Genomic DNA, 27,323 nt, shown 5'->3' on the forward strand with positions numbered 1-27,323 from the left:
AGAGTCTTGGTCTGTCACCCAGCCTAGAGTGCAGTGGTGCCATCGTGGCTCACTGCAGCCTCCACCTCTCAGGTTCAAGCGATTTGTTGCCTCAGCCTCCCGAGTAGCTGGGATTACAGGCGCCCACCACCACGGTCTAGCTAAATTTTGTATTTTTAGTAGAGACAGGTTTTCTTCATGTTGGTCAGGGCTGGTCTTGAACTCTTGACCTCAGGTGGTCTGTCCCCCCTCCTCTGCTTCCCAAAGTGCTGGAATTACAGGCGTGAGCCACCATGCCAATCCCTAGTTGGCAATTTGATTTTAGCCCAGCGAGGCTTCCGAACTACAGAATCGTAAGATAATAAATGTGTGTAGTTTTAAGCCAGGAATTCTATGATTTGTTAAAGCAGCAATAAGAAACTCATATACCATGTAAATGCCCACCAGAGAGTGTTCCCAGTGGAGGAGACACTCCATCAATCAGGTAGGCAAGATGGCTTGTTTTATGGATGGCAGTCAGCCTTTTTTTTTTTTCAATTAGCAATAATCACACTTCTGATAAACCTCATTGGCTATGATGCCGCTGCACAAAGCTAGCCTTTTTTATTTTTTTGAGACAGAGTCTCATTCTGTCACCCAGGCTGCAGTGCAGTGGTGCAATCTCAGCTCACTGCAACCTCCATCTCCTGGGTTCAATCGATTCTCATGCCTCAGCCTCCCAAGTAGCTGGGATTACAGGCATGCACCACCACACCTAGCGAATTTTTAGTATTTTTTGTAGAGATGGAGTTTCACTATATTGGTCAGGCTGGTCTTAAACTCCTGGCCTCAAGGGATCTGCCCACCTCAGCTTCACAAAGTGCTAGGATTACAGGTGTGAGTTACCGTGCCTGACCACACTCAGCCTTGTAAAAACAATTTTATTTTAAATAGAGACAGGGTCTCACACTATTGCCCAGACTGGTCTTGAACTCCTGAGGTTAAGTGATCTACCCTCCTCAGCCTCCCAAAGCATTGGGATTACAGCTAAGCCACTGTACCTAGCAACAGTCATCCATTTTCCCCAGCTACCCTAGTGCTAGCCTGATGGGCCCATGTACAAAATATGTATTTAGTTTTTTGATCCTCATGTCAAATTTATGAGGTTAGTACTATTATTATTTTTTCTATTTTGTAGATGAGACCAGGGAATGAAGAGGTTAAGTAAATTAGCCAAAGTCATATTGTCAGTAAGCAGTAAAACCAGGATTTGAACATAGGCCATCTGACTCTAGTACTGTACTATCCAATATGGTAGCCACTAGCCATGTGCAAGTTTTTAAAATTAAATTAAATTGAATTAAAATTTAGTTTCTGTCATACTAGCCCCATTTCTTTTTATTTATTTATTTTATTTATTTATTTTTTTTAATAGAGACAGGGTTTTACCATGTTGGTCAGGCTGGTCTTGAACTCCTGACTTCAGGTGATCTGTGCGCCTTGGCCTCCCAAAGTGCTAGGATTACAGGCGTGAGCCACTGCGCCCAGCCTTACTAGCCCCATTTCAAGTGCTTAATAGCCACATGTGGCCAGTGGTTACCATATTGCACAGTGCAGAGAGAGAACATTTCTGTCTTTGAAGAAAGTTGTGTTGGACAATGTTGCTCTAGACTGTGGGCTTTAAACCGGTATGTCCTTCAGCATCTTCCACTGATAATCATATCAAGCTCTAATCAGGTCACAGTATGGCTGAGACTCTTCTCCAAGCTGCTAAACAGCTACTCCTACAGCTGCCTTGAATCCTGTAGGTTCTTTAGGTTCCTATGAATATGTTACTGACACGAAGAAACCCTTGTAACATTGGTATTGAGTGTTCAAGCTTGGCAGTAAATAGCATGTGCTAGAATGTCAAGAGAGCTGCAAGGACTAAAATAGGTTGGCATCTGCGTTTGTGCCTAGTGCCATGTCAGATGGTACTTGAGGGAGGGTGAAGAAAGATAGTAAAGACCTGTATCATAAAACCACTGCCCTCACAAAGCAGACACAAGACAAATTTCATTCATCCCCAAAATATTTATTAAGTGCATACTGTGTTCTAGGAATAGTTCTCTTTTTTTAATATTTTATTTTTTGAGACAGCATCTCACCCTGTCACTCAGGCTGGAGTGTAGTGGCATGATCTCAGCTCATTCTAACCTCTACCTCCCAGGCTCAAGGGATTCTCTCACCTCAGCCTCCTGTAGTTGGGACTACAGATGCGTGCCACCATGTCCAGATAGTTTTTGTATTTCCTTTTTTTTTTTTTTTTTGAGATGGAGTTTCGCTCTTGTTGCCCAGGCTGGAGTGCAATGGTGCAATATGGGCTCACCACAACCTCCGTCTCCCAAGTTGAAGCAATTCTCCTGCCTCAGTCTCCCGAGTAGCTGGGACTACAGGCACGTGCCACCACGCCCAGCTAATTTTTGTATTTTTAGTAGAGACAGGGTTTCACCATGTTGACTGGGATGGTCTCGATCTCCTGACCTCATGATCCACCTGCCTCAGCCTCCCAAAGTGCTGGGATTACAGATGTGAGCCATCGCACCCGGCCTAGTTTTTGTATTTTCTGTAGCAACAAGGTTTCACTGTGTTGCCCAGGCTGGTCTTGAACGCCTGACCTCAAGTGATCTGCCCGTCTCAGCTTCCCAAAGTGCTGGGATTACAGGTGCAAGCCACCATACCCAGTTAGAATAGTTCTAGGCATTGGAAATTCATTAGCAGATAAAACAGACATGATTCCTGACCCTGAGGAGTTTATGTTCCTTCCTGGGGGAAGAGAGATATTGGGTATGAAATGACCAGTCCGATGAGTGTTACAAAATGAGAACTACAGGATGCCTTGGAATGAAATAATTAAAGAGCCAATAATATAAGAGCTCTAGGAGTTCATAAATGAAAAATAGCTACGTGCACTAAAACTGGAAACACAAAAGTGACTCTAGTGGCCCACCAGTAACAGGATGTGTTCTTACTTTAGGCAAGGGTGAATCTTTACAAGATTTTCAGCAGGGTGATGACACGTTCAGATGTGTTTCAGGGAAGCAGCATGTCACAGAGGTCAGGCATTCTGCAAAAAGATAGGTCTAGTTTAAATCTTGTGTTTGCCACTTATTATCCTCATGAACTCAGTTTTACTGTCTCTAAATGGGATGGTCATAATAGTACCTACCTTGTAGGTTTTTGTAAGGAATAAATAAGACAATGCAGTACACTGTAATTATTACTACTTTTTAAAAAAAATCTTAGATCCTTGATCACTGTGTAGAGGACAGGTTTGAGAGGATTAGATTCTTGGGACAAGAGACCAATTTGTGGGCTGTTGAAGTAGCCTGGTGCAAGAGATGAACTAGAGTGGCGGTTGCAGAGAGGAAAGTAATTTTAGATATTTAGAGAGTTTGGGGGAAAAAAGGTATACCCGCAATTCCATTCCTGGGGATATACTCAGGAGAATTGAAAACATCTGTCCACACAAAAAATTGTATATCAATGTTCATAGTGATGTTATTCATAATAGCCCGATAATGGAAACAACCCAAATATCCATCAACTTATGAATGAATAAATAAAATATGGTATATGCAAACAATGGACAATGAAATTTTAAAACACTATACTAAGTGAAAGAAACCAGACACAAAAGGCCATATTATTGTATGATTCCATTTATATGTCCAAGATAGACAAATCTATAGAGACCCAAAGTAATTTGGTGGTTGTTAGGAGTTGGGAGGAGGTGAAAATGGGGAGTGAGTGCTAACAGGTACAGGATTTATTATTGGGATGACGAAAATGTGCTTACAATGAGCCAGGCACTGATCTAAGAGCTTTACATCTAGGAAGTCTTTAACTCCTACCAACAACCCCCGATGAAGATACTACTTTTACATCTCTATTTACAGAAAAGGGAATAAACATTGAGGCAGAGAGGTTGTGGCTGAGGTCACAAAGCAGAAAGTGACAGAGCTGGGATTTGAAGCCAGGTACGTCCAGCTTTAGAGTCCTTGCTCTTATTCTCCTTACTATACTCCTCTTGCTACAGAGTAGCTAGTATGATATCCTTTCTGCCTCATTTATCTGTATTGTATCAAGGTCTTTCAGGATACCACACGTTGACTCAAAGGTGTGACTGAAGACAACTACTATAGATTTACTTTTGGTGAGTTTAGGCACTGGCTTTCTCAGGCTAGCTCCATCTTGTGGCTGATTAGCAATGACGTTTCCTCGTTTGCCTTTAGATCCTAATTGAGGTTCATGATCATGACCCTGAGGCACAGTCATGAACTTGAACTGCCTTCTGAATCATAAAAGAAAGATTAAACTATCCACACTGTTTAATCTAGAACATAAACTCTTTTAGGGCAGAGCCACCTACTTTTGAGTTGTAGGTGTGGCTTGCACAGTGCATTCAATTACTAGAAGGTTGATTTTAAAAGATTGACAATTGGCCTGGCACAGTGGCTCATACTTGTAATCCCAGCGCTTTGGGAGGCCAAGGTGGGTGGATCGCTTGAGGTCAGGAGTTGAGACCAGCCTATCCCAGCCAACATGATGAAATCCTTCTCTACTAAAAATAAAAAAATTAGCTGGGAGTGGTGGTGTGCACTTATGGTTCCAGCTACTTGGGAGGCTGAGGCAGGAGAATTGCTTGATCTTGAGAGGTGGTGGTTGCAGTGAGCTGACATCACGCCATTGCACTCCGGCCTGGGTGACAGAGTGAGACTCTGTCTCAAATAAATAAATAAATAAATAAAAATCATCTAGCCTAGTTCTCTTTGCATCAAAAAGCTAGGTGTTAGGCCAGGCATGGTGGCTCACTCACGATGGTAATCTCAGCACTTTGGGAGTCCGAGGTGAGCAGATCACCTCAGCCCCGGAGTTGGAGACCAGCCTGGGCAATGTGGTGAAACCCCATCTCTACAAAAAATTAGCTAGGCATGGTGAAATGTGCTTGTAGTCCCAGCAATTCGGGAGGCTGAGGTGGGAGGATTGCTTGAGCCCAGGAGGTCAAGGCTACAATAAGCTGAGATTGCAACAATGCACTCCAGCCTGAGCAGAGTGAAACTGTGTCTCAAAATTTTAAAAAGCTAGATGTTATTTTACATAAATCCTGCCTCATTTAAACCCCACCAGAGTCCTGTCAGAAAGATGTTATTCTTCTTCTTGCTATATGGGTTCAGATAGGTTAAATAACATGTTCAGGTTATTCAACTATTAGATGCCCAGGAAAAAGACTCAAGACCCCTCCAAAACTCCTTCCTTAAAGGAGCCCAAGTCAGGCGCAAGTAGGTGTTGTACTGAGAGGCTCTTCCTACAGGCTGCATCTTTGAGAGTGCTGTTATAAATAATTTTCACTACTCCTACACCTACTTTGACCCCTAAGAACCAGGGGAGAGGCCCCAACTTCTTCTTTCTAGTTATGTGCTTGCTCATTGGGGTGTGCCAGCAGCATGCCATCCTCCAAAGGCCTGCCAAGCAACCAAGCATAAACTGGCCTACACAGACTCTTTTTAGGCAAGTGATTAACACCTGTCTTTTCTCCTCCAGTTTTATTGAAATAGCCTAGTAACTAATAGAGCCGGTTCATCAAAGCAGTTTACAGTCAGTGTCTTGAAGCTTGACTGCTTAATGAAGTTCAAGGCAAAGTACCTTTAAAATACAGCTCTAATATCCTACATGTAGGAGATATTTCTTCCTAGCAACATCCTTGGAGCACAAATAACTTCTGCCTGGGAAAACATCAGTATTATCAAAAATAATGACACTGTCTTTTCTCCAAGGTTTTACATTTTCTCTTTTTGAAATGAGTAACAGGACAAATCAGACAGGTTCTGAGAGCCTGTACTTTTGTAGGAGGCGTGGGGGAGCAAGGTTGGCGCAAATAAGAATTGAGGCATTGTTTCTGCTCTGGCATAAGAAAGTAGGACAAAGCCCTGAATTTCATGGGTGGGTTCTGACTCACCCTTTGCATTTCTTTTTAATGTTCATATCCAACAATGAGGGGAGATGAGGAGCAGGGAGTCTGGGGGATGGGCATGGAGAAGGTAAGGAAGAGGTGAAATGCATGCAGCATGTATGCACTGATGGAAGGCAGGAAACAGATAAGGTCAGAGAAACTAGACCATCAGATGAGGGACTGGAAGAGGAAAGAGAAGGGTTGAAGACGAACCGAGAAACTAAAGGGAAAACAGCGAGAAAACACGGGTAAAGAAAAAAAAATGCTTACATGGGGGCAAGTACTGTTCTGTCCTTACCATGAAAGATCTGGCACCCTCACCTGATCTGCTCTCCCTCTCACTGGGTTCCAGCCAGACTGATCTTGCTGTTGAACATTCTTGCATCAGACCCTTCCACTTGCTGCTCTTCCTGCAGGGATCTCCCGGGTCTGTCCTTCCTTCCTTCAAGTGGTCTCCCTAACCACACTCTACATGAAACAGCACCTCCCTTGGCCAGACGCGGTGGCTCAAGCCTGTAATCCCAGCACTTTGGGAGGCAGAGGCAGGTGGATCACGAGGTCAGGAGTTCAAGACCAGCCTGGCCAAGATGGTGAAACCCTGTCTCTACTAAAAAATACAAAAAATTAGCCAGACGTGGTTGCATGTGCCTGTAATCCCAGCTACTCTGGAGGCTGAGTCGGAGAATTGCTTAAACCCAGGAGGCAGAGGTTGCAGTGAGATCGCACCACTGCACTGCAGCCTGGATGACCGAGAGACTCCGTCAAAAAAAAAAAAAAGGAAAGAAAGAGTACCTCCCTTAACCTTACTGTCCTTACCCTGCTTCATGCTTGAAGCTCCAGTCACCATCAGACAGACTTTCTGTGTTTGGGCTACTGGCTATTGTCTGACATATACCCGCTCCTAGAACGTAAACTCCACGGGAATGGGGACTTTGTTTTGTTCCCTACTGTAACTCCAGCACCTACAACAGTGCCTGACACCCTCAGGGGTGATTGATACCCGCCGGATGGCTCAGGGAGCGGGTGCAGATCCAGGGAAGGGTATGAAAAGAGGTGTGTACAGGAGGAATGTTTGGGGTGTGCTTTTAGTCCAGCAGAAAAGCACTTTCCACCTTTTTCTGTTTCTCTCTTCTCCTTCTCCCTCCCTCCGCACTTCAGAGGTTGGGGGAAAGCTGCGCGAAAGCAGGAAATAAGGCAAAATCCTAAATCGTCCAGCTGGAATTCTACCGAAAAATTCAGAGGCGAGGAAGACAGGGAGGCAGAGAATAAATGAACACGCAAAAGTGAAGGCAACGAGTGGAAAGTAAGAAGAAAGGCGAACAGACGTCACGCTCTCTGGTCACGCTCCCCGACTCCTCCGAGGCCGGGCGAGGCGCTCCCGGCACGCGCCCCAGTCGCCCCGCGGCCGCGCGGCGTCACCACTTCGGAGAAGGCCAGGCCCGTCTTCCCCCGCCGGCCTCCCAGCGCCCGCACAGCCGAGGCCACAGCACGCGCCCGGGGGAGCCGCGAAGGCGGCGGGGACTACAGCTCCCAGGATGCCGAGCACGGCCGCGCCTGCGCAGTGCGGCCGGAGGCGGAGGTCTGTTCTCCGCTGAGGAGGAGCGGGGCAGAGGAGGGAGGCAGCGGGTGAGAGTTCAGAGTTCAGCAGCAGCAGCCCGAGCCCATGATTCCCATATGCCCTGTAGTTTCTTTTACCTATGGTGAGTCTAATGTGGCCCACGAGGCCTCTGCCCGGCCCCTTCCCTGGCCCCGGGCAGCGGGGAGGCGCGGGGGTTGGGGCAGGCTCCGGGGAGGAGGCGGCGGCCGCCACCCGGGCGTGCGAGTGAGTGAGGGAGTGCGAGCCGGGAGGGGGAGGCGGCGCGGCCGCGGCCCGGGCCCCGCCAGGGCTGCTCTCACGGCGCCTCTCTCTCCTCTCTCTTTGCCCTCCCTCGGCGTCTCGGCTTCTCTGCGTCTCTCCTCCCGCCATGGGACCCGACTTTCCGTGCCCGCCGCAGTGCCCAGCCGGCTGGGGGAAGATGCCAAAATGGCGACCGGCAACTACTTTGGATTCACCCACAGCGGGGCGGCGGCGGCGGCGGCTGCGGCCCAATATAGGTAACGGCACCCTGCCCTCTCCCTGCTCCCCCCTTGCGTGCCCCTCTGCTGGGATCCCGCCGACGCGACGCCCCCGCGCCCGCCCCCCGCCAGCCTAGAGCTCCGGCCCGCTGCAGGCCCGGTCCGACCCAGTCCAGCCCCGCGCCTTTCCCGCCCCGCCCTGCTCTGCCCGGCCCGGCCCGCGGCGGGGAGCGGCCCCCTGTGGGGGCAGGTAGAGACGCGGGAGGTGAGGGACTTGGAGGCCGCAGGGCCCTACGGCAGCCCCGTAGTTAAAATGGCCTCCCGCGGCCTCCAAGCAGAGCCGCCACCGCCGCCCGCAAGCCCCCAGTCCCCGCCTCCGCGCATCCAGCCCCCACCTCCCTTCTTCTTCCCACTTGGGGGGAAGGAAGAGGGTGGTCGAAGGGACCTCACGGGGAGTGCCGTGTCGCAGGTCCACTGGCTTCTGCGACGCCTCTCTGCGTCGTCGCCTGGTGCTTCAACCCCCGGAGCCCTGATAACGTGTCGTAGTCTCGGGTACCTTCTCCGTCTTGGGGCTTCTTCCCCAGACGCTCCATCACCAGCGAGCCCCGTTGACAAACTGCGTGTGTCACTGCGTTCATCGGGTTCCTTTTAAGTTTTTCCTGCTAGGAGAGACGTTCACATACCAACCACCTGTAAATTGTGTAGCTGTTAGACTGGAAAAGATGTGCGAAGTTTCTGGAGTTGAGGTCCCAGGTGGGCCTGTCATTCACCTTGGGGGCTCTTTTCCCTGCAGGGGTGAGTGGGGGAGAAGATGCAAGTGAGATAGCACTGAGTCATTGTAATGCTCCGGATGGAATCTCTACCTTAAGGGAAGCTCTCATTTCTAAAGTGTCTGTAGTTCGTTGTACATCTTATCAAAGACAAACACACACACAAGACACTGGATTTTTAAATTGTTAGTTTTGAGTCAGCCCGAGACAGTCTTTTGATTCGGGACAGAAGCACACACGGCTCCCTGTGTGATACGCTTTTTATGTATATTAGATGTTGATTAAACCCAGGCAGCTTTTTCATCTGATTTACTTCAGGAGGCTCATTGTTTAATGGAAAGGACATCATTGGGAGCCAGAAGACCCAAATTCAGTCTCTCTTGCTCTTGTTTTTATATATATAAATAATTTTCTTACGGAGAAAGGATCTGTGTTACCCAGGCTGATCTCAAACTCCTGAACTCAGGTCCTGCCTCGGCCTCCCAAAGTGCCAGAATTACAGGCATGAGCCACCACACCAGCCTCTTTTGCTCTTGATCTTATGATGTTGGGAACTTCGTATGTTTGAGTTTTCATTATCATCTGTAAAATGAGATGCTGGGCAAACTGTCTTTTTGGGCTGAAACTTGTGGTTCTGAGAAGCCAAGTTGGCCATATTCCATGGCATCCCTAAGATGCCATTTATTGTAAAAAGTACCATTGTAGTACTAAAAAAAATACTGCCAGTTAAAATAAGACACTACTTAAGACTCTATTGAGATGTGAGAATGTATAAATGTGCATTATATTGGCGAAACTAGATTATACTAATTGTTGACTGCCATGTGGCATTTTACAAGTGTTTTTTCTTAAGGCCTTCATTTTAGAAAAAGCACTGAGATGACAAATTACTACAGCAAAGTTTTGGGGCATTTCAAGTATTAGTAAATCCTTTGCTTATAATTTTTGATAATTAAAAAATTTCAGCTACTTCAATAAAATCTTTTAGGGCTTTAAAAAAAATTCAACAGCTTCTTTTAGGGTACAAGTGGTTTTTGGTTACAGGGATGAATTATATAGTGGTGAATTCTGAGATTTTAGTAGGGCTAATAATTTTTGAGGAGAGGAAGAAAAAACATCTTTTTCTGAGAAACGAGATAGCTAATCAGCATCTGTGCCGTAAATCTGCTGCTGGCAAATACTAGTGTTCCGTCTAGAAGACTGTATTTAACCATTAAAATTATACTTGTTTTACTGTGGTTTTTTCTGTTTTCCTAATATGGGTTGAGTGATAGATTTGTTGGATTATTAACTTTATTTACTGAAAATTGATGAGTTCTTTGTGGCACTTCTGAAATATTTTTTCCCTAAATGTAGACCTACAGATAGAAATGAAGGAAGGAAATGCTGATTTAAAGATACTTAATAATTATTTGATAAAATATTTATATGTATTGTTTTATCCCAATATAGGGAACCATGACAAAATTTCTGTTTCTAATAATTTTTTTTTACCTTGAAACTCAAAGTTTAAACTGTAACAGCAGGTTACTAAATTAAGTGTACATCCGATGAGAAAAGACTAGTCTTTTGCCGTTACACGTATATTGTTAAAACTAAGGCATTCTTGTATATAAGTCCTTATATATAAACATAGTTCATGAAAATTGTTTGCATTTAATGACAAGAAATCAGGCCCAATAATACTGGGAATTTTGGCAAGGAAGATGAATAAATAACCTTCATAACAAAAGCACATGCAAAAAGTGCGGTGATTATGCTAATTTTTCTTCCTGACTGGAAATAATTATAATGGAACTTTAGAGATAGAAGACCAGGGTCTACTTTGCTAATGTTTTTTCACATTTGAAAGATCTCAAACAAAGGAAAATCTTAAGTGCAGTTCACTCCTTCATATGAAAACATGAAGATTTTTGTTATTTGGGTTTTTTTTTTTTTTTCCAATCAAATTTGGATAGAAAATAGAGTATTCATGGAGGATCAACTTTTTGTATTTGCAGGTTTCACAGGGCCTACTGTGGGATTTTGTGAATATTTGTATACGTAGCGGTCTTGGAATCAGTCCCTTGCTTATATTGAGGGATGACTGTATTTATGTGTGAATGATGTGACTAAATTGCTTTTCCTGTCATTGAATACAGATAACTGAAAGTAAATATTCTACACCTAAATGTAATTCCAGAGGTCAGGCGCGGTGGCTCATGCCGGTAATCCCAGCACTTTGGGAGGCTGAGGCGGGTGGATCACCTGAGGTCAGGAATTTGAGACCAGCCTGGTCAACACAGTGACACCCCCCACACCCCCCATACCTAGTACTAAAAACACAAAAATTAGCTGGGCATGGTGGCAGACACCCGTAATCCCAGCTATTCAGGAGGTTGAGGCAGGAGAATCACTTGAACCCAGGAAACAGAGGTTGCAGTGAGCTGATATAGCGCCATTGCACTCTGCCTGGGTAACGGAGCCAGACTCCATCTCAAAATAAAATAAGATAAATGTAATTCCAGCTCTTAGTTTTCTTTATTACAGCTCTGTAAGGTATTTGATTAAATGCATTTTAGATTTAGACTTTTTAGCTTGTTAATATTTCAGATTCATTCAACTGTTTTTCATTTGTGTTAATGCATATTAGACAATTTTATGGTAAGCGTTTCTCAATCTTTGTGTTATAAGTCCCATAAACTATGGAATTTTTTCTCCTGTTTCATATTTAAGTCAAAGAAATATGCCAGTTAAGTATTCCTTTGAATGTGTTTACATGTGTACATTTCTCACAGCATGTTAATTTGAGGATGCACAGTAGAAAGCAGATTTCAGACATGGTGAAAATATAGGAATGGCTTCATGGCCAAAAGGGAACTTGGTTGGGTAGATAACCTGTTACAGTACCTTTTTTGTTTAAAAAATGCACTTACACAAATCTAGTTTTATTTTTAAATAAAGCTTGGGGAAAGAACTGTTATGACAGTTCTAACGACTTTAGGGTAGCAAAGATTATGAGGAAAAATAATTTTCAGAGAAAAAACTTTCTAATAGCTTCATAGGATCAAAAATCATTTTTTTTCCTATTTCTTCATTGACAGTGATAGAGAAGTTCTGATAGGAGTTCTTCAGTTTTTCAGGAGAATTTGTGGCATATGCATTTATAAAGCATATGTAATAAACATTATAAAATAAGCCCATTATATCCCACAATTAATAGGACATAACAGTTTCTTTGAGGGTTGGGTTTTTGTTTGTTTTGTTTTGTTTTGTTTTGTTTTAAGACATGGTCTCGCTCTGTCCCCAGGCTGCTTAGTATTGGTGATCATAGCTCACTGCAGCCTCAAACCCCAGAGCTCAAGTGATCCTCCTGTGATGGGCTTCCAAGGTGCTGGGGTTACAGGCATGAGCCACTACGCCCAGCCTTGTTGAGAGTTGTAAACGGCCACTTTTTCTTACTTATACTTTATAAAAACCTTGGATATACTAGTAAGAGGATTTTGATTGTTGCTGGACCCTAAGCATCTGCCAGTCAGAAGAAAGTGTCTCATCTATGATGAGATGATTTTGGGATGTCTTACGGTCTTCTGTTCCTAAAGGATGGGATAACTTGGGTAGACAAACAGTAGCTTGGATAGGCTGCTAAGCTAATGAATTTTCCTTTTTTCCTTTCTCTGTTTTTTTTTTTGCTTTTTATTTGAATGTAGTGCTAAGAATATTGTGTCTTGAATTCAGGAAAGAATAAAAGTAACACTAGTAAGGTAGAAAAGGATTAAACACTGAGAAGGTGAAAAAACCAGGTAAACAGGTTTTTAAAATCAACCTTGGTGATGGAAATTTACTGGCTTTACAAAAAAAAAAATACAGCAGCGGCTAATAACAACCCTTCCATTGTTGAATCAGAGACCTTAGGATGCACTCTGCATGGATAAGCTTGAAATATGAAAATTTTCTTTCCAAAAGGACTGTTGCTGTTACACTGATGATATAATGGCTATTAGTCTTAATAGAGTAGGGTGAGCCAGAATATCCCTGTATAGAATAGGTATATACTTGAATATACTTTTGTAAACTGCCTTATAGTACAGTATGAACAAAAGGGCATAACTTTGGAACCAGATACATGGGCTTTGAATCCCAACTCCATCCCTTCATGCGCTTGGACAAGCCTCAACCTTTCTAAGACTTGGTTTCCCCACCTAACTTGCCTTGAGGTGAAGTTTAAATATAAAATTTTCTAGCCTAGTGCCTGATTATCAGTAGGCATTTCTACCAATGCTGTTTCCTGTAGAGAACTAAGTAATAATATAAGGGTTTTAGAAGGATTCCTTGGTTAATATCTATCATATATTTGTATAGAGAGTTAACGGTAAAATGTTTTAAAAGTAAAACATTTGGAGTCTTCATTACTAATAGAGAAAAAAGGAAAGTTTTTATTTACAGGTAACATGATTATTATGCTTGTCAGGCAAAAATGTGAGAACTAGTAAGAGTGCAGCAAATTTTTGGGTCTAAGGTCAAGCAAGGGCTAGATTACATGGTGGCTCACACCTGTAATCCCAGCACTTCAGGAGGCCAAGGTGGACGGATCACCTGAGGTTGGGAGTTCAAGACCAGCCTGCCAACATGGAGAAACCCCATGTCTACTAAAAATACAAAATTAGCCAGGAGTAGTGGCACATGCCTTAATCCCAGCTACTCGGGAGGCTGAGGCAGGAGAATCACTTGAACCCAGGAGGTGAAAGTTGTGGTAAGCAAAGGTCACACCATTGCATTCCAGCTTGGGCAACAAGAGTGAGACTCTGTCTCAGAAGATCAGGGAAAATCAGTAGCATTCTTATTTCATCAATATTGAATTAGGTTATAAATGCTGTTTATGTATAGCCACCAAACCTATTAATTAAGCAGGATAAAACAAATGAGATACTCAAAAAACACTTTGAGAAGAAAATACAGTAGGATAAAAAAGTCATAAAAGATGACAAAGATGGACTGTGTTCATGAGTGAAAAACCAGTGCCATCAAATTATCTCTTAATTAATCTACATATTTAGTATTACTTCAATAAAAACCTCATAGGATTTTTGGGATAACTTGATAAAAGGATTTTAATGTATATAGTAAAAAAGTGTGTTCAGTTAAAAATTGTCATGAAAGTCTTGCAGAAATGATAAGGACTTGTAATATCAGATATTAAAACATTACTCATAGAAAAATGTAGTATTGGTACAGGGATAGGCAGTTGGTACAGGGATAGATCATTGAATTAAAATAGAGATTCCGGCTGGGTGCAGTGGCTCACGCCTATAATCCTAGCACTTTGTGAGACCAAGGCAGGTGGATCATGATGTCAGGAGTTCAAGACCAGCCTGGCAAAGATGGGGAAACCCCGTCTCTACTAAAAATACAAAAAAAAAAAAATTAGCTGAGTGTGGTGGTGGGCGTCTATAATCCCAGCTACTTGGGAGGCTGAGGCAGGGAATTGCTTGAACCTGGGAGGCAGAGGTTGCAGTGAGTCGAGATTGTGCCGTTATAAACTCCAGCCTGGGCAACAGAGCAAAATTCTGTCTCAAAAAAAATAATAAAATAGAGATCCCAGAGACAGATATGCTTATATAGGCAGTTGGATTCGAATATGTATCTAATATATGTCTGTTTAAATAGATGTAGTTGTTAAAAAAAAAATCAAGTACATTATTACTCAGACATATCAGGTTAATGAGAAGACCATTCAGGCTTATAAATGTTGTAATTGATGAAGTATTTTAGAATTATTTGGATGCATCTTTAGTCTACTTACTAAAGGTGTGGAGGAGTACACCTGTGCTTGTCCATTAATTGTCCATGACACCATTCTGTCAGAATACAGGATTAGAGTAATTATTCTGAGTGTATTATTTCTTCTTATTTCATAAAAGCCATGTGCTGTACAGCATTTAATTCATATTTACAGAGATAAAGTGAATGAACTAAACGCTGCGCTTTTTTGTTTTATTTGAGTATTAGTCTTGTATATACTTTATATTAAAATGCATTTGTAGGGAGTAATTAATATTTTGTGAGCATCTACAGTATGCATAGTACCTGCTCTCGGGGTGTACATTTCTGAGGGTAGAGACAAATGCACCTACAAATAACTATGCCATTATAATAAAGTTTTAATGAAATACTAAAATGGGAAATTGGAGGATTTTGACTATGGAGTTTGAGGTAGACTTTGTGTTCTTTCATTCTGAAAACTGAGGGAAGGTCATTTTAGACAAAGGAAAAGTATTGAGCCAAGACAGGAATATCTGGATTGCATGATTGTTACAGAGACTGAGTTGGCTCTGAAGTCAGACTGCTTGAGCTGAATCTGGTTCCTCCTATTACCTGCCATGTGATCTTGGGCAAACAGTTCTTGTTAATTTTTTAATCTATAAATTTAAGATAATATTTTCTTTGCCTTACAGGAAAACTGCACATATAAGAGGATAGTTTAATGAAATGTAATAAACTGAGTATACCTTTGTAACTTGCACTCAAATTATAAACAAAACAAGATTATCGGCATCCCAAGAGGTTTTTACATTCTCGATTGTATTGTTTTGAGGATTCGGTATTATTTGTAAAGTGGACCTGGCAATGGCTAACACCTGTAACCCTAGCACTTTGGTAGGCCTAGGTGGGAGGATTGCTTAATCCCAGGAGTTTGAGACCAGCATGAACAGCAAAGTGAGACTCTGTCTCTATTATTAATAAAATAAAGAAGAAAAGAAAACATTATTTGTGAAGTGTTCAGAACAGTATCTGGCATATATTATATCCCTATCAGTGTTAGCCATTATTCAGTAGATGGCTGGTGAATATGGATGAAACCAGAGAAGGTACACTCCCTGGCATATATCAAGCATTCAGTAGACATGTTTTGAATTACTTAAAGAAAAATAAAGAATACAACCGTGGTTACCAAAAAGGTAGGGCCAGGGAAAAAAAGAAATACTGGGAGGACAGAGAGCCAGGGGTCATGAAAACCAAAAGATGATAGCAAGGTTGTCAGCTTTACAGAGGCTAGATTAGGGATTTAGTACAGTTATCAAATTATCGGTATAATTTTAATGACTAGCCTATTTAGGAAAACTAGAATTTGATCACTTGGAGCTACAGAAAGATTAGCATAAAATTTTGCTTAAAATAAGTTTGTAGTCTAGTGGTCATATAGATACTTAAGAGTTCTAGAGGTCATATGGGCTTAAATTATTGGGAAGCACTGTGTGAAATCAAATGAAAATAACTTTTTTGAATTTATATTTTATTTCTGGGAAAAGCTATAGTATAAAATAAACTATTAGCATGGTAGTAAGCACTAAATGGGCAAGGCATGTCTTTGACAATAGATTTGAAGAAATACGCTTTTTTCAATGGGGAAAACAATAAAAATGCTGTTTAAACAATAACCATGTAGATGAAAGCAAAGAGTGCTGTGATCTTTGAAAATGGCTTCATAGCTTCTCTTCCTCAATCCTGCCCCTTAGCAAACCATTTTATACTGTAAGCGCAATGGTCTCTGTGAAATGTAAATTTAATGATAACATTCTTCTGTTTAAGTTACTATCAGAATATCTGGTTCTCCTAGCTTTATATTTAGAAGTCTGTAATGCTTCACCCACATTTATGAAATTCACACACTTCCAAAAATATTTGGAGTAAGCTTGTAAAAGCTTGACAGTAAAAACTGAATTGACAGAAGGTTAGTTTTTTTTCCCATCTCACTCAGTGTGAATATTCATACCTTTCCTTGAAGAAATGTTAATACATTTGAGAAATGATGAAGGATTTGTTTTTCTTGAATATAGAAAGTTACAGAGGTTGGGCATGATAGTTCATGCCTGTAATCCCAGCATTTTGCAAGGCTGACGTAGGTGGATTGCTTGAGCCCAGGAATTCAAGACCTGCTAGACCGCAAGCAATCTACCCACCTCTGCAAAAATTAGCCTGTAATCATAGTATATGCCTGTGGTCCCAGCTACTTGAGAGGCTGAGGTAGGAGGATCACCAGAGCCTGGGATGGTCAAGGCTGCGTTGAGCCTTGATTCAGCTACTACATTTCAGCCTGGGTGACAGAGTGAAACCCGGTCTTTAAAAAAGAAAGTTATAGAGCAGTTAGTTTTAATTAATTTATGGTATCCATCAGGGTTTATTGTACCCAATAGTTAGTGAGTTTTTTTGACTAGTTCTGGTTACAAGGATTGACATACCATGAATTTTATTCTTTCTTAGAGGCCTTCCAAACAAAACATTTCCTTTATTTTTCAAAATGGAATAAAATTCATCCTATTTTGCAAGATTTACATCATGGGATCTTAAACATTTTGCTGTTTTATCATTCTAGGAATTATTTCCTCTTATCACATATTCCCAGCTATGTTAAGGACTAATATAATTGGAAAATGGAAGAATGTTGGAATCACCTAGAAGGGTGGTACGGTAGGGAAATAACTGGTTGATATTGCATTACCCAAGTATTGCATCTTCATTCAAGAAGCTAGAAAAGAAAGAGACACTAACTTCATAGTTGGCTTCAACACAGTTGAGAATTCAGAATTGTTCTTTCTCTGCCCATACCAGCAAAGGAGAATAAAGTTGACACAAGAAAATGTTTCCCAATTATCAGATATATCAGAAGGTGAATGCAAAAAGCACCCCTCTAGACTGATGATAATATTGAAATTGTATAAGCAAAAATCTCAGGCTACAAGTCTTAGTTGATAATGTCATCCTACATGAATTTTTCAAAGTCAATAATCAGTACATAAACAATATATTTCTAAGGATTAAAAAGGAAATAATGGCATTCTCATTCAGTTAGTCATTCACTAGAAAGGACTTCATTATGTAATATTGTTTTTTTTGTTTGTTTGTTTGTTTGTTTTTTTTTTTTCTTTGAGACGGAGTTTCACTCATGTTACCCAGGCTGGAGTGCAATGGCGCGATCTCGGCTCACCGCAACCTCCGCCTCCTGGGTTCAGGCAATTCTCCTGCCTCAGCCTCCTGAGTAGCTGGGATTACAGGCACGCGCCACCATGCCCAGCTAATTTTTTGTATTTTTAGTAGAGACGGGGTTTCACCATGTTGACCAGGATGGTCTCGATCTCTTGACCTCGTGATCCACCCGCCTCGGCCTCCCAAAGTGCTGGGATTACAGGCTTGAGCCACCGCGCCCGGCCTCATTATGTAATATTCTGTGACAAGAACCAGAATATCATATTTTGCTAAGCAGATACGTGGCAGAATTCTTTCATCTTTTGTTGTTGTTGTTTTGAGACAAGGGTCTCAAACTCCAGTCCACGCTGGAATGCAGTGGCACAATCTTGGCTCACTGCAAACCTCCGCCTTCCAGGCTCAAGTGATCCTCCTCAGCCCCCTGAGTAGGTGGGACTACAGGCATGTGCCACCATGCCCAGCTTATTTTTGTAGAGATGGGGTTTTTGCCATGTTGCCCAAGCTGGTCTCAAACTCTTGAATTCAGGCAATCCGCCTGCCTTGGCTTCCCGAAGTGCTGGGATTACAGTCCTGAGCCAGTGTGCCTGGTGAATTCTTTAATCTTTTGTGATGTTTGTGCACCGGAATATACTTGATATGGTTCATTAGTGGACAAATGCCGAAAACAGATGTTTTATACTAAGGTAATTGGAAAAAACTAGTTGGTGTAGAAATGAGTTATTGGATTAGACATTCCAAATCTAAAATTGAAAATTGCAGTTATGGAGTAAAGAAGATGGCCATCTCTTTAACAAAATATGAGCCATCAGACATTTCAGAAAAATTTTTTATGGATTGCATTTTGACCCTGCAAGTGCAAGAAGAACCAGAAGTACATAGAACCCGTTGGAGATATATTTCAAATCTGGGGTCAGCATTTGTGAGATGGACATGTTACAAGTTTTTGCATCAATGTTGAGCAGTTAGCTGTGTTTAGAGAACTTGGTTCATATACCTTTGAAATCAGGGGAATATGGAATAATATTTCGGGTTTTCTATAATTTTTTTTACTGTAATTCTTATTTATAAAAGTTTCTAGTAATTTTTTTCCTTATCCCTTAATTTAATGGAAATTATGTATTAAATGAGTATAATTTATATTTTAAATTTATTTAAAGTCTTAAATTTAAAATTTATTTATACTCTTAAATTAATTTTAAATTAAATTTAAAATTTATACTCTTTTAAATTTAAAAAATTTAAAAGATTCAATGGATGCAGATGGGAAATGGTGATAGCTGTCTTTCCTGGTAAGTTAAACATTACAAGAAAATTAGGAGTTTTCATACAACATTTAACCACCTCTATCCCCTGTAGGCTGCCATTCTAATCAGTTGGGAGAAATTGTAGGATAAGCTATCTTATTCTAGTTTTTAAGAAGAAATCAAGTGGCAGGACACGATGGTTCATGCCTATAATCTCAGCACTTTGGGAGGCTGAGGCGGGAGGATCACTTGAAGCTCAGGAATTCGAGACCAGCCCGGGTAGCATAGCGCGACCTCGTCTCTAAAAAAAAAAAAAAAAAAAAATTAGCCAGGCATGGTGGAGTACGCCTGTGGTCCCAGCTTCTTAGAAGACTGAGGTAGGAGGATCACTTGAGCTGGGGATGTTGAGGTACAGTGAACTGTGATTGCAGCACTTCACTCCTTCCTGGGTGACAGAGTGAGACTCTGTCTCACAAAAAATAAAAAGAAGAAATGGAACCTGAATTTAAATTTCCTCTAAAATTCTATGGTAATAAAATTATTGTTATAATAACATTGTAAAGATAATGGGAGCATGACATTACAACATCAAAAATAAGGAATAGCTAGGTGCTGTGGCTCACACCTGTAATCCCAGCACTTTGGGAGGCTGAGGGGAGAGGACTACTTGAGCTCAAAAGTTTGAGACCATATATAAAGAACTCTTAAAACTCAACAGAAAGTCAAATAACCCAATATAAAAATTGGCAAAAAAACTTAAATAGAAACTTGACCAAAAATGACATACAGATGGCCAAAACATATGAAAAGATGCTCAACATCTCTAACTGTCAGAGAAATGCAAATCAAAACCACAATGAGCCATCACCTCACATTTAGTGAGCTATCTCCTCCGTTATGGTAAACCCAAATTTTTATTCCATATTGCCCTGAAAGATATATGGACCGTGTTCTCTAAACACAACCAACTGCTCAACTTTGATGTACAGACTTGTAGTGGTGCAATCACAGCTCAGTGTACCCTCAACATCCCCAGTTCAACGTAGCGAGACTCCCATCTCTGCAAAAAATGAGCCGGGCAGGGTGGCAGGGGCCTGTGGCCTCAGCTACTTAAGAGACTGAGGTGGGTGGATCACTTGAACCTGGGAGGTTGAGCCATGTTTATACCACTGCACTCCAGCCTTGGTGACAAAGTGAGACTCTGTGTCAGAAAAAAAAAAAAAATCCAGATATGGTGGCATACACATGTAGTCCCAGCTACTACTTGGGAAGCTGAGGTGGGAAGATCACCTGAGTCCGGGCAGTCCAGTCTGCATTGAGCCATGATCTTGCCACTGCACTTGCTGGGTAACAATAAAACTCTGTTTCATTTAAAAAAAAAAAAAAAAAATCAAAGGAAGGAATAATTACAGTTGCTTTGTCTTTGGGGTGATTCTGTAAGGAAGTTTGTCTTTTTTTTCCCCCAGTGTTATGCCTGATTTAAAGACATTAAATGTCAGTAATTTTGTAGATAGATAAAATGCCACAATTTGACCTAGAAAAGTCCAACAATATTGAGCATTAAACTTGTACTAGGGGGAAGATTGTGTTTGGTGTGCCATGAAAGAGAAAGAAATGTTGTATCTACCAGTTACATTGCTATTTTGCCCAAAATTGAAACATGCACACAACAGTATGTTTTCTAAGTTATGAAAAGCGCAACTAATGTGAATAACAGAAGCTGTCTGTGTTTTCTTTAGATTTTTCCCACTTCTTTATAACTGTAGAAATAGAATATTCTGATAGTAACATGAGTATTTCACTTAATCTAAAGTTGGTCATTAGTTTTATCCCCCTCACCAATAGAAAGACTTAAAATGCTTTAAACTTGAATCAGTCCTCCTGATTTTGTGCTGTTGTTATATATCTCAGATTTTTTTTTTAACCCTGTGACCAATTACTGTTGGACACGATTATCGTTTCATATGATCATTGATTATTTTAAGTTTACCTTCGTATTTACCACTGTTTTTGCTCAACATTCATTCATTCTGAGATCATTTTTATTCTTTCTAAAGTAACTCTGAGAATTTCCATTAGCATGGGTCTAAAAATAACAGGTTTTTCTCTTTTTTTTTCTTTTTTTGAGACAAGGTCTCACTGTGTTGCCCAGTCTGGAGTGCAGTGGTGCGATCTCAGCTCACTGAAGCTTCAGCCTCCTGGGCTCAAACAGTCCTCCCACCTCAGCCCCCTGAGTAGCTAGGATGACAGGTACACCTCCATGCCTGGCTAATTTTTGTATTTTTTAGTGCAGACAGAGTTTCACCGCGATGCCCAGGCTGGTCTTAAACTCCTGTACTCAAGTGATCTGCCTGCAATAGCCTCCCAAAGTGCTGGGATTACAAGCATGAGGCACCACAACCAGTCTGAGGTTTTTTGGTTTTTTTTTTAATCTTAAAATGTCTTTAATTCTCCCTCCTTGAGTAATCATCACTTAGTCTCTGTAGGCAATTTTTTCCCTCCGGCTGCTTAGAAGAGTTTTTCTTTATCTCTTTCGTGATTACAGTTTTACTTAGATGTATCTTAGTGTGATTCCCGGTTACTTAGTCCTACTTGGGGTTTCTTTGGCCTCCTGAATGTGAACATCATTATCTTTCATTATTTTAGAGAATCTCTGGCATTCTTTTTCTATCTTCTCTCCTAATCTTTCTCTCCATTTGTAATTCCAATTAGATGTAAGGTACCATTTTTTTTAAAATTCTGTCTTCCAAATCTTTTAACCTCCTTAATATTTTTCGTGTACATTCTGGGTAATTTTTACAGATAGTTTTCTGATTCACCAGTTTATTGCTAGCCATATCTAATTATTTATGCAGTAACTTTTCTGAGTTCCTAATTTGTCAGTTTATTTAATTTTAAAAGTTCATTTGGTTGTTTTTGACCCATCTTGTTCCTTTCTCTGAGTTCTGACAGTCTCTTTTACTTCAGATGTGCCTATATTTGTATTCAATAATTCTAACGCTGTGGTCTTAAAAAACTTTTTAAAATTCTGTACACTTTTGCTCATTGTAGTGTATTTCGCTTGGGTGTTGTTGTTGTTGTTGTGGAAATAGGGTCTCACTCTGTCACCCAGGCTATGTCCCAGGCAACATCACCCCAGGCTATGTCACCCAAGTGCTGTGGTGGCTCACAGCAGCCTCAACCTCCTGGGCTCAAGCAGTCCTCCTGCCCCAGCCTTCAGGACCCCACGATACCTAGCTAATATTTAAAAAGCCATTTTTTTTAGAGTCAGAGCCTCCATGTGTTACCCAGCCTGGTCCCAAACTCTTGGTCTCAAGTGATTCTCCCTCTTTGACCTCCCAAAGTGCTGGGATTACAAGCATGAGCTACTGTACCCAGCTTCTTAGGATTTTTTTGATTGAGATTTCCTATTTGTTAGAATATTATTTGCAACATTTACAGAAGAATATTTTGTGCCACCTGGAAGCACTGTCAGCCGAGAGTTACACAGGTTGAGTATTTTCCAGTTAGGCTCACTCAATCAGTAAGTGTAATGCTAATATTCCAAAATTGGAAATAGCTGGTCCCATGTATTTCAGATAATGGATAGCCAATCTGAATTAAACTAACCCCTTGGTTAGGAATTTGCCTGGTCAGATCATGTGAATTCCAGAGTCCAAACCTAGGGGAAGATTTTCATGTGCCTAAGGAAAGTCTTTTCTCTTTACCCAGAACCAAGGCTCAGATAGGAAAAAGTTTCTTACAGTTCTGCCTTAAAGATGGAAGAAGGCTTTTTTCTAATTCACCTACTGTGGTGGTTCATTTAGCAGTCCCAAAGTTCTAAGCTGTTGCTTCGCAATTCTTTCATGTCTCTGTTAACATGGAAAGTGATATTTGTACAGTAGCTTGCTGGGTAAGCTGAGAGACTAGAGCCTTGGATAAGAGATACTGCAGCTGCAGGCAACAGAATTGGGGCCTTAGGCCCCTCATGCACTGTGCATTCTCCCTGAGAACTAACACCAACATCGAGTGGGACGCTCTGCTTTTATGCTACTCAAAGTGTGGTAGTCAGATGGGTGCTGCTCTGTGACTTCTCGTTAATTCCTCATAAAAGGTATTTGTCAGATAATGTAAGTCAGCCAACTACTAAACATACTATTATTGTTTGTTTTGAGTTTCCCTCTTCACTCAGGTTGAAGTGTAGTAGCATAGTCACAGCTCACTGAAGCCTCAGACTCCTCCTAGGCTCAAGCAATCCTACTGTCTCAGCCTCTTGAATAGCTGGGACTATAGACATGCACCTCCATGCTAGGCTAATTTTTTTTTTTTTTTTTTTTTTTTAGATGAAGTCTTGCTCTGTCATGCAGGCAGGAGCGCAGTAGTGCGATCTTGGCTCACTATAACTTCCACCTCCTGGGTTCAAGCGATTCTCCTGCCTCAGCTCCCCAAGTAGCTGGGACTACAGGCGTGTGCCACCACACTTGGCTAATTTTTGTGTTTTTAGTAGAGATAGGTTTTCACCATGTTGGCCAAGCTGGTCTTGAACTCCTCCTGACTTCAGTTGAACTGCCTGCCTCGGCCTACCAAAGTGCTGGGATTACAGGTGTGAGCCACCATAATTTTTTATTTTTCATAGAGACGGGTTTATGTTGTCCAAGCTGGTCCTGAACTGGGCTCAAGCAGTCCTCCTGCCTTGGCCTCCCAAAGTGTTGAGGTTACTGGCGTGATCTATTGTATCTGGCCTAAACATAGTGTTTAATTCATCTCCCTTTTATTTTGGTAGCAAAACTGTCTTGAATGAAGCAGTATATGATTTGCACTCTGTACTTAAATTCCTTACCTCCTTGCAAAACAATAGCAGTGTATAGAGCTGCTACATTCTAGACCTCCAGAGATCAGCAGATGCCATCAGAATAACCTTGCTTACTGATGGTGGTTTTTGTTTGTCTTTTTTTTCTAGAATCTGAATCAGGATCTCACTCTGTCACCCGTGGTAGAGTGCACTGGCACAGTCACATCTCACAGTAACCTCCATGACCGGGCTCAAGCAATCCTTCCACCTCAGCCCCCCAAGTAACTAGGATTACAGGCATGTGCCACCATACCTGGCTAGTTTTTTCATTATTACTATTTATTTATTTATTATTATTTTTATTTTGTAGAGACGAGTTCTCACTATGTTGCCCAGTCTGGTCTTGAACTTCTGGGCTCAATCAGTCCTCTCACCTTAGCCTCCCAAAGTGCTAAGAGTACAGGCATGAGCCACTGCACCTGGCCTACTCGTGGTTTTTTGCTTCAAAGTTTTTACATTTTTTTGGTCTTATCTTCTCATTCATTTAAAAATTTTCCCCACATGAAGATACTTTTTATTGGGAAAGTTTTAGGGTACTTTTATGTTTACTTAGCTGAATGCTGAATGTTCAGTTGTTTTGCTACTGTAAAAAAGTATCTTAAGTAGCAGTAATTAACTTGGAGTGAGATAGTACTCATTCATTAGTCATCTTCATTTTTTTAAATCATGGTTAAACAAAATAAAATTTACCATCTCAATCATTTTTAAGTATATACATTTCAGTGATGTTAAGTATATTCACATTATGAAACATCTCCAGACCTTTTTCATCTTGCAAATCTGAAACTATGCCCATTAAACAATCCTCCCTTTTCCTCTCTCCCTAGTCCCTGTTAGCCTCTATTCTACTTTATGTTTCTGTGAATTTTACTACTATAGATACTTCATATAAGTGGAATCATATAGTGTTTGTCACTTTGTGACTGGCCGATTTCACTTAGCATGATGTCCTTAAGATTCATCCATGTTGTAGTTTATGACAGGATTTTGTTTTTTAAGACTGAATATATGCCATGTATTTACCACACTTTGTTTATTCATTCCTCTGTTGATGAACATTTGGGTTGCATCCCCCTCTTGGGTCTTGTGACTGGTGCTGCTCTGAAGATGGATGCATAGATAATCTATTCGAGATCCTGCTTTCAACTCTGTGTATGCCCAGAAGTAGGATTGTTGGGTCACATGATAGTTGTATTTTTCATTTTTGGGGGAACCTCTATGCTGTTTTCTGTTGCAATTGAACTGTTTTACAATCCCACCAACAGTGCATCAGGGTTCCAGTTTCTCTCACATGTCTCAAACAATTGTTATTTTCTGGTTTAAGACAAGCCTTTCTAATAAATATGAGGTGATAGCTCATCGTGGTTTTGATTTGCATTTCTCTGATAATTAGTGATATTGAGCATCTTTTCATATGCTTCTTGGCCATTTGTATGTCATTTTTGGTATAGTTTCTACTTAAGTCTTCAGCCAATTTTTAAGTTGGATTATTTGACTTTTTGTTGAGTTGTAGGAGTTTTTTATATATTCTGGGTATTAATTTCATATGTATGATTCGCAGATATTTTCTCGCATTCTACATGTTGTCTTTTCACATTATTGATTGGGTCCTTTGATGCACAGAGGTTTTTGTTTGTTTTCGAGACGTAGTCTCACTCTGTCACCTAAGCTGGAGTGCAGTGGCACAATCTTGGCACACTGCAACCTCCTTCTCCTGGGTTCAAGCAATTCTCCTGCCTCAGCCTCTCAAGTAGCTAGGATTACAGGCGCACGCCACCACACCTGGCTAATTTTTGTATTTTTGGTAGAGACAGGGATTCACCATGTTGGCCAGGCTGGCCTCGAACTCCTGACCTCAAGTCATCTGTCTGCCTCAGCCTCCAAAAGTGCTGGGATTACAGGCATGAGTCACCACACTCGGCCACATAGAGGTTTTTAATTTTGATGTCTCATTTGTCTATTTTTAATTTTGTTGCCTGTGCTTTTGATGTCATATCCAACAAATCATTGCCAGATTTAATGTCAAGAAGCTTTTTTCCTGTGTTTTCTACTAAGCATTTTTATCGTTTGAGCTGTTACATTTAGATCTTTCATCCATTTTGAGATAACTTTTGTATATTTTGTAAGGTGAGGCTCCAGCTTTTTCCCTTTTCATGTGGATATCCAGTTTTCCTAACACCATTTGTTGAGAAGACAACCCATCAAATGATCTGGGCATCCTTGTCAAAAATGATTTGACTGTATATGTAAGGCTATATATCTGGGTCCTCTATTCTGTTTCATTGTCTATATGTCTATATGCCAGTACTACACTGTTTTGATTATTAATAGTTTGAAATTAGGAAGTGTGAGACCTCCAACTTTGTTCTTCTATTTTAAGATTGTTTTGGCTATTAGGAGTCTTTTGAGATTCCACGGGAATTTTAGCATAGATTTCTTTTCTGGCAAAAAAAAAAAAAAAAATCACTGTGATTTTTATGGGAAATGCATTGAATCTTTAGATCACTTTGGGTAGTATTGACATCTTTTATCTTTTTTTTTTTTTTTTTTTTGAGAGAGTCTCACTCTGTCGCCAGGTTGGAGTGCAGTGGTGCAGTCTCAGATCGCTGCAACCTCCGTCTCCCAGGTTCTAGCAATGTAGCTGCGACTATAGGCATGTACCACCATGCCCAGCTGATTATTTAATTTTTAGTAGAGACAAGTTTTCACCAGGTTGGCCAGGATGGTCTCGATCTCTTGACCTCATGATCCGCCCACCTCAGTCTCCCAAAGTGCTGAGTCTACAGGCATGAGCCACTGTGCCCAGCCTTGATATCTTAACAATAGTATTTCTTCTATTCCATGAATATGGGTTGTCTTTCCATTTATTTTTGTCTTTAAATCTTTCAGCAGTGTTTTATAGTTTTTAGTATACATATCTTTCACTCTTTCACCTCATTTATAAGTGGTTTTTTTTTTTTTTTTTTTTTTTTTTTATTTGCTGTTTTTGGGGTGTGTGTGTGTGTGTGTGTGTGTGTGTGTGTGAGTCTGACTTTGTTGCCCAGACTGCCACAATTATGGCTCACTGCAGCTCTGACCTTTCCTGGGCTCGAGTGATCCTCCCACCTCAGCCACGTGGGACTACAAGCATGTGTCACCATGCCCTACTAATTTTTTTTTTTTTTTTGTATTTTTTTGTACAGAAGAGATCTCATATATTATCCTCCCACCTCAGCCTTCCAAAGTGCTAGGATTACAGGTGTGAGCCAGCCACCGTGCCCGGCCTGAGTTTTTTATTCTTTTTGATGCTATTGTAAGTGGAATTGTTTTCTTAATTGCCTGTTTATCGTTAACATATAGGAATGCAACTGATTTTTGTATTCTATAACTTTGCTTATTTCATTTATTCTAACAGTTTTTTGTGGAATATTTAGTGTTTTCCATGTATAAAATTATGTCATCTGTGAACAGATGGCTTGATCGTTTTCAATTAGGATGGCTTTTTTTTTTTTTTTTTTTTTTTTTTTTTT

General features: G+C 41.0%; 1 protein-coding gene and 1 long non-coding RNA gene across 5 annotated transcripts in view; both read left to right on the forward strand.

Annotated features, from left to right (window-relative positions):
* The first annotated feature begins 7,508 nt into the window (after positions 1-7,508).
* ZFR (zinc finger RNA binding protein) overlaps positions 7,509-27,323 on the forward strand; it is an 87,486-nt gene continuing 67,671 nt past the window's right edge. For 2 of the 4 annotated variants that reach the window (XM_037737872.1, XM_017526816.2), the window contains exons 1-2: positions 7,511-7,650; positions 7,945-8,044. In XM_037737872.1, the coding sequence (XP_037593800.1) occupies positions 7,614-7,650; positions 7,945-8,044 (137 nt within the window). In that variant the 5' untranslated portion in view covers positions 7,511-7,613. The other 2 variants (XR_005199891.1, XM_017526817.2) reach the window with 2 other exon arrangements.
* LOC108303056 lies at positions 14,247-16,875 on the forward strand. Its single transcript, XR_001824667.2, has 2 exons — positions 14,247-15,701; positions 15,789-16,875. It is a non-coding gene; the product is annotated as an uncharacterized LOC108303056 (long non-coding RNA).

Source organism: Cebus imitator, unplaced genomic scaffold (genome assembly GCF_001604975.1).
Source record: "Cebus imitator isolate Cc_AM_T3 unplaced genomic scaffold, Cebus_imitator-1.0 Scaffold44, whole genome shotgun sequence".
In the NCBI taxonomy this organism is placed as follows: Eukaryota; Metazoa; Chordata; class Mammalia; order Primates; family Cebidae; genus Cebus; species Cebus imitator.